The sequence below is a fragment of the Rhincodon typus genome, chromosome 39 (assembly GCF_021869965.1).
Source record: "Rhincodon typus isolate 14 chromosome 39, sRhiTyp1.1, whole genome shotgun sequence".
Taxonomy (NCBI): domain Eukaryota; kingdom Metazoa; phylum Chordata; class Chondrichthyes; order Orectolobiformes; family Rhincodontidae; genus Rhincodon; species Rhincodon typus.
Genome location: NC_063370.1, coordinates 7,208,448 through 7,216,469, shown reverse-complemented (window position 1 = coordinate 7,216,469; position 8,022 = coordinate 7,208,448). Strand labels below are relative to the sequence as shown.

General features: G+C 47.4%; 1 protein-coding gene across 1 annotated transcript; it reads left to right on the top strand.

Moving 5' to 3' along the window:
- Positions 1-6,391: 6,391 nt before the first annotated feature.
- On the top strand, positions 6,392-6,781 carry LOC109924619 (nanos homolog 2-like). Its single transcript, XM_020524618.2, has one exon. It carries the CDS (start codon positions 6,392-6,394, stop codon positions 6,779-6,781), a length of 390 nt encoding a protein of 129 aa, XP_020380207.2.
- The last annotated feature ends 1,241 nt before the right edge of the window (positions 6,782-8,022 follow it).

The following is an 8,022-nucleotide window of genomic DNA, read 5'->3' as shown; positions in this document are numbered from 1 at the left end:
GGAAGGGTCACCAGACCCGAAACGTTAACTCTGTTTTCTGCCAGACCTGCTGAGCTTTTCCAGCAACTTCTGTTTTTGATCAGACTGTTCTGATCCCAGTTTCCAGCTTTTGGCCCAGCGTGCTCTGGTGCTTCAGGTCTAAGCTTACAAAGGGATCTTGATCAAATGGGTCAATGGGGTGAAAAATGGCAGATGGAGTTCAATCTGGATAAATGCAAGGTGTTGCATTTTGGTACAACAAACAAGGATAGGGCTTATACAATTAATGGAAGGGCCTCGGGTCATGTTGTAGAACAGAGAGACCTAGGGGTACAGGTATATAATTCTTTGATGTTTGTATCACATACAGACAGGGTGGTTAAGAAGGCGTTTAGCACACTTGCCTTCATTGCTCAGACCTCTTGAGTGTAGGAGTTGGGACGTCATGTTGAGGTTGTACAGGATGTTGGTGAGGCGTCTTCTGGAGCACTGTGTCCAGTTCTGGTTGCCCTGTTATAGGAAGGATATTATTAAACTGGAGAGAGTTCAGAGGTTGAAGTTTTCTTCAGAAAATCTGAAGAATGGACTGGACCCAAAACGTCAGCTTTCCTGCTCCTATGATGCTGCTTGGCCTGCTGTGCTCATCCAGCTCTATACTGTGTTGTCTCTGATTTTGTGTACTTCCTCACATGCACTCCCTTCCTTAATCGAGTCTGGTGACGGACTAGTGGTATTATTGCTGGGCTGGTAATCCAGAGACTCAGGTAACCCCACCACAGCAGATGGTGAAGTTTGAATTCAACACAAGAAAATAAAAACTGGAATTAATAGTCTAATGATGACCGTGAATCCATTGTGGATTGTCGGCAAAACCCATCTGGTTCACTAATGCCCTTCAGGGAAGGAAACTGCCATCCTTTCTGATGAAGGGTCTAGGCCCGAAACGTCAGCCTCTCTGCTCCTATGATACTGCTTGGCCTGCTGTGTTCATCCAGCCCTGCATCTTGTTGTCTCTGCCATCCTTACCTGGTCTGGCCTACATGTGACTCCTGACCCACAGCAAATGTGGTTGATTCTCAACTGCCCTCTGGGCAATTAGGGAGGGGGCAATAAATGCCATTCTGGGGACCTGGGTACAAATCCTGCCACAGCAGAAGGTGGAATTTGAATTCCAATAAATGCTGGGCCTAGCTGAAGAGGCCCTAATCCCATGAATGAATTTATTAAAAAAAATCACCTCACACTTTTCAGGATTAAATTCCATTTGCCACTGTTGATCCCATCTGTATCACCCTGTTGTCTAATTTATTATGTTCACTATTGTCTGACCTAAAATGTTACCTCTTCCTTACACTGATAAAACCTTTAGTTCTCTCAGGACAGTGACTTCAAAGGAATTTGGGGATTTACATATACATATTAATCAATTAAAACCTTCTAACTGATTAAAGATTTAACAGCATCTTAGGTTTGTTTAGTACATCCTCATCAGTGATGTGACCCTTTGATCTTTTACTTATGAAGTCTGTGTCTGATACTACCTCTCTCACTAACACCTGAAGAAGGAGTGAGGCTCAGAAAGCTCGTGTTTTCAAATAAACCAGTTGGACTATAACCTGGTGTCGTGTGACTTCTGACCTTGTCCACCCCAGTCCAACACCAGCGCCTCCACATCTTGACTATTGATCACGCCATCGATTTTCATGTCATAGACTCATACAGCACGAAACAGACCCTTCGGTCCAACCAGTCCATGCCGACCATAATCCCAAACTAAACTAGTCCCACTTGCCTGCTCCTGGCCCATATCCCTCCAAACCTTTCCTATTCATGTACCTATCCAAATGTCTTTTAAACGTTGTAACTGTACCCACATCCAACACTTCCCCAGGAAGTTCATTCGACACTTGAACCACCCTCTGTGTAAAATATTTGCCCCTCGTGTTTTTTTTAAATCTCCCTACTGTCACCTTCAAAATGTGTCCCCTAGTCTTGGAATCCCCCATCCTAGGGAAAACACAACTACAGGTATTTTCTACTTTAACGCATGTTTTATTACTGCAAATTGGCTGTAACGTGATTGGTGAATAATGGACACTGTTTGGATAATGTGAACTTTCAGCTGTACAGGTATAGCGACTTTCTACAGCGATTTCCCTATAATGCGAATTTTATTAGTGCGAGGTCACAGAAGAACGCAACTGTTGCATTATAGGAGAACTCCTGTACCATCAACCCTATCTATAGCTCTCATTTATTTTGCAAACCTCTATAAGATCACCTCTCAACAGCCTATGCTCCAGAGATAAAAGTCCCAGCCTGTCCAGCCTTTCTTATAACTCAAACCTTCCATACCCTGCAACATCCTGGTAAATCTCTTCTGAACCCTCTCTAGCCTAATGATATCCTTCCTATAACAGGGCGACCAGAACTGGACACAGTGCTCCAGAAGAGGCCTCACAAACGTCCTGTACAACCTCAACATAACGTCCCAACTCCTACACTCAATGGACTGAGCAATGAAGGCAAGCGTGCTAAATGCCTTCTTAACCACCCTGTGATAGTATAATGTAGAGTCTGCAGGGTAGTTTGATCTTAGTAATAGGTCAGCGCAACATTGTGGGCCGAAGGGCCTGTACTGCGCCTTTTTTTCTGAAGAAGGGTCCAGACCTGAAACGTCAGCTTTCCTGCTCCTCCGATGCTGCCTGGCCTGCTGTGTTCCTCCAGCTCCATACCTTGTTATCTGAGATTCCGGCATCGGCAGTTCCTACTATCTCCGTGCTGTACTGTTCTATGTTCTATATGTGATGCATACTTCAAAGAATGATGTACCTGGACACGTAGGTCCTTCTGTTCTGCAACACAACCCTACTTTTAATTGTATAAGTCCTGCCCTTGTTTGTTTTACCAACATGCAACACCAGTTCTGGTGTAGGACATAAAGCAGATTCAGCAGACCTGCCTTTCAGCTGAGATGTGAAGTTGTTTCCTTTTGTGCTACTTTTACAGGAAAGTGGGTGATAATCATCCCCCAAACGACGTCACCAAAATGGATAATCTTGTCTCCCAGATGCAAAACCCAATCCCCTGCCTGGAAGCATGATCACCCACGGCATCAATTTAAAAGAGATAAGTCAAGTCAGAGTGCCACTCACGGCTTTTACTGCTATCTCCTTCTGGGGACCACTCCGCTCCGAGATTCCCAACTCCCTGCCCACCCCGTTCGAGCCTCTTCTCCCTTCCCTGTAATAACTCTGCCACCATCAATGGCTGTGCTTACACGCTTCCCAAGTTCTGGAATTCCTTTATTCACTCACAGGATGAGGGCATCACTAGCCAGGGAGCATTTATTGCCCATCCCTAATTGCCCAGAGGGCGGTTAAGAGTCAACCACATTTGCTGTGGGTCTGGAGTCACATGTAGGCCAGACCAGGTAAGGATGGCAGTTTCCTTCCCTAAAGGACATTAGTGAACCAGATGGGTTTTTCCCAACAATCGATTCATGGTCATTGTTAGACTCTTAATTCCAGATATTTTATTGAATTCAAATTCCATCATCTGCTGTGGCAGGATTTGAACTGCGATCCCCAGAACATTGTCTGGGTCTCTGGATTAACAGGCCAGTGATAATACCACTACACGTGCTTGCAGGCTTCTGTAGCTCTGGAATTCCCTTCTCTACACCTCTCTGCCTTGCTTTCCTCTGTCAAGATCGCTCCTTAAACTCTAAAATAATGTGGCGCGGTGGCTGAGCAGTTAGCAATGCTGCATCACAGCAACAGGTTCGATTCCACCCTCGGGCGACTGTCTGTGTGGAGTTTGCACATTCTCCCTGTGTCTGTGTGGGTTTCCTCCGGGTGCTCCAGTTTCCTCCCACAGTCCAAAGATGTGCAGGTTAGGGTGGATTGGCCACGCTAAATTACCCCCTAGTCTCCAGGGATGTGCAGGCTGGGTGGTTTAGCCATGGGAAATGCAGGGATAGGGTAGGAGGCTGGCTGTAGATATGATGCTCTTCGGAGGGTTGGTATGGACTAGAAGGGCTGAACGGCCTGCTTCCACACTGTAGGCATTCTATGATTCTAAACAAAGAACTGTGCATGCTGGAAATCTGAAACCAAAACAGGATTTGCTGGAAAAAACATGAACATGAGGGGCAGCTTTTTTTCACACAGAGGGTGGTTCGTGTGTGTAATAAACCAACAGAGAAAATAGTGGTTGCAGGCACAGTTCCAACGTTAAAAAGACATTTGAATAGGAAAGGTTTGGAGGGATATGGGCCGAGTGCAGGCAGGTGGGACTAGTTTAGTTTGGGAACATGGTCTAGTTGGACCGAAGGGTCTGTTTCTGTGCTGTATGGCTCTATGATATCTCTCCCACCCTTTCTTAGTGATGCCTCAAGGGAAGAAGGTCCATTCCACATTTTCTTGCAAAAACAAGGGATGAAAAGTCCTCCAGGAGGACCTGAGTGCTGAAGTTGATCTGGAAAGGACTCCCTCTGTACTTTTACAGTTCTGTGATTGTGTACCCAGGGTTGTAATGAGGGGGACACATCAGTGAATGACACAGCAAGCTCCCGTAAACAGACAAGTAATAACGACAAGAACCACTTACACAACCAAAAGTTTGATCAAAGGAGTTTAAAAAAAAACAGGAGATTGCTGGAGAAACACAGGGAGGAAACAACGTTCATGTTTTGGATCGAGTGACCCTTCCTCAGAACTCAGGGTTCCTCAGAGTTCTGAGGAAGGCTCACTGGACCCGAAATATTAACTCTGATTTCTTAGTCATAGTCGTGTGAATCATAGTCATTTTGAATATCCATAGAAAGTGATTGAGGCCAAAATATTGAATGTTTCCAAGATAGAGTTAGGTGTAGTTTTTAGGGCTAAAGAGATTGAGGGTATGGGGCGGAGAGGAGGGTAAAGCAGGAACAAGGGATTGAGTTGGATGATCAGCCACGATCATATTGAATGGTGGAGCAGGCTTGAAGGGGCTGAATGGCCTACTCTTGCTTATTTTCGATGAGTGGGGAGGCACCTTGTGGAGCTGAACGGCCGACTGGCGCTCCCATTTCCCACGGTCTGAGAATAATTCCGCACTTGCCTTCAGGCTGTAAATCTTCATCGTTGAGCTGCTGATGGTGCCTGCTCTCGATGTATAAGTTTCCTAATCAGGAAGGGCTGGCAAATGGATGGACGTGGCATGTACGGAGGAGCGAGCGGGACGAGGCGGGGAGTCCACAAAGTTTATCCAGGAGGGCGTTCGGTTGATGCCTACAGTCTGGTGGGTTTTGCAGTCCCAGGCTGCCCCGTTTGGTGCAGTACTGAGGGAGTGCTGCGCAGTTTGGGGGGTTGTTGGGGGGAGGTGGTTAGGTGCCACCTCTCGGATGAGACGTTGTCCGTGCTCTCCCAAGGACAGCGAGCGTGGGTTTTGGGGGGTGAGGGGGGGCTCATTCCGAGTGGCCCGGCTAACCATCACCTGTCAAAGAAACAATCTGACCCTGCCCTCCCCTCCCCTCCCGCACCCCGTCGTCACATTGCCGTCTGCGCGATCTCACTGTGAGCCAATCCCCTGCTACCCCTCTCCCTGCATTGCAATAGTGACCGCACTTCCAACTTCATCAGGCTGCAGTTCTAAGCGGGATGGCAGTTTAAAATTCCAATCGGGGAGGCTGAGTCTTGTGAGGTTTAGCAGATACTTGTGAGGATTAGAGATAACAAGGTGTAGAGCTGGATGAACATAGCAGGCATCAGAGGAGCAGGAAAGCTGACATTTCGGGTCTAGACCCTTCTTCAGAAAATCAGGATTACATTGTTTTACTGCACTTCCCTGTCTTGCAGGAGCCCTCCCTCCCCAAAACTCCTTCCCCTCCTGCTCCAGCTCCCTTGCTCATCCAACACATGCAAAACACAGCAGACACTAGGTCTGGCCTGCACTTCAAAGACTGGAGAAGGAATGCATTTCGTTGCATACTGACTTTTCCAGCCTGCACTCAGTCAGTGCATGTCGAATTTACAAATGTATTAGATTGATACTAGAGTGTCATAGGCTCGGTGGGGGTGCCGGGGAGGGTGAGTCAGTGTGTTTAGGAAGAGAGAGAGAGAGAAAACTCTGTAAACATGATACCTGCCTGGGACCACAAACTATAACAAGTTGGGCTTTAAAATTAAAATACACTTGGCCACACCCTTTTGCTATTTAATTGCTACAACCCTTCCTCTTCTCTGACCCTTTAATGATTTCTGATGGATTACTGGTGACTCTGGATGTTGTTATGAGCTGCTGGTAGGGGGTCTTCAAAAGGTTTACCACTCCCCCCCAACTCACCGAAGTTCCCATGGAGAGAATGTGCCAGGCTTCCTCTGCCAGGGGCCAGGAGTTTGACTTGTGGAAGGACTACTTACAGTTATCGATGAGGGTGGAGGAGATCTGGAGGCCTGGCACGATCGGGCAGGAGCCCGGGGAGGTCGGCCCCCCAGCCGGCGGGACCTTCCAGGCGGGCACGGTGCCCCCTCCCCCCGGCAGGAGCAGCCCGGGTCCCGAGAGGGCGACAAAGAAGGCGGGTGGGGTCTGCACCTTCTGCAAACACAACGGCGAGTCGCGGAAGGTGTACGCCTCGCACGCTCTTAAATCGGAGAGCGGCAGGGTGCTTTGCCCGATCCTGCGCAACTACGTCTGCCCCCTGTGCCAGGCCACAGGCGATTCCGCCCACACCTTGAAATACTGTGGCTTCAACCCAGAGAAGCAATCCCTTTACCGCAGCCATGGGCGGAACTCCATCGGCAAGAGATCAAAGCGTTGAGGGCGCAGGGAGGGGAGTAACGCACTTCCTGCTGAATGTACAGTGTAACATATGAAGGAGAGATATCTGTAGATAGCAATGGCGGTACCAATAATGTCGAAAAAAACGGACAATTTTCCGAGGGATACCCAGTGAAAAAGGGATGGATTTACGTTTAATCTTATTTACGTCAATCGCCAATCAAAGTTATTTTTCTGTTGGACAGTGACTCAAGAAATGACTTTTCTTCGAAACAAAAAGGAACTTTTTTTTATTTCCTCCCTTCCCACGCGGAATTATAATTGTACATTAAAGCATTTTTCTTTCTGGCTACTTTATTTTTTTGGATTTCATTCCTTCTCTACTCAGGAGAAGTGGGGACTGTGTCTTTTTTTTGTATTTGTACATTGAATGTGGGCCCAGCATTTATTGCCTCGTACCCTAATTGCTCCTTGAGAAGGTGGTGGCGAGCTACCCTCTTGAACTGCTGCAGTTCTTCAAACTGCCATCCTTACCTGGTCTGGTCTACAAGTGACTCCAGACCCACAGCAATGTGGTTGACTCTTAACTGCCCACTGGGCAATTAGGGATAGGCAATAAATGCTGCCTGGACAGCGACGCCCTCATCCCAAGAATGAATAAAGGAATCCATGTGCTGGAGGCACATAGTACTGTTAAGGACGGAATTTCAGGATTTTGACCCAGTGACACTGAAGGAACAGCGATCTGTTTCCAAGTCAGGATGGTGAGTGGCTCGAGGGGAACTTGCAGGGGCTGGTGTTCCCATGTATCTGCTGCCCTTGTCCTTCTGGATGGTACACACCATGAGTTTGGAAGGTGATGTCTAAGGATCTTTGGTGAGTTTCTGCAGTGCATCTTGTGGATGGTACACACTGCTGTGACTGAGCCTTGGTGGTGGAAGGATTGAAGGTGGTGGATTGTCTATCAATGAAAAATGATGTTTTAGCCTGGATAAAAATTGTAACTTAATGGACTTTAAAAGTTTGGATCATGGCAGTTTTGCATCTGAGCCAGAAAGTTCACTGATGTCCTTCAGAGAAAGAAATCTGCTGTCCTTACCCGGTCTGGCCTACATGTGACTCCAGACCCACATCATTTAGAGATGGTCGATAAATGCTGGGCCCAAGCAGTGAAAATTGGAGGTGTAGTGGATAGCGAAGGAGATTACCTCAGAGTACAAAGGAATCTTGATCAGATGGGCCAATGCGCTGAGGAGTGGCAGATGGAGTTTAATTTAGATA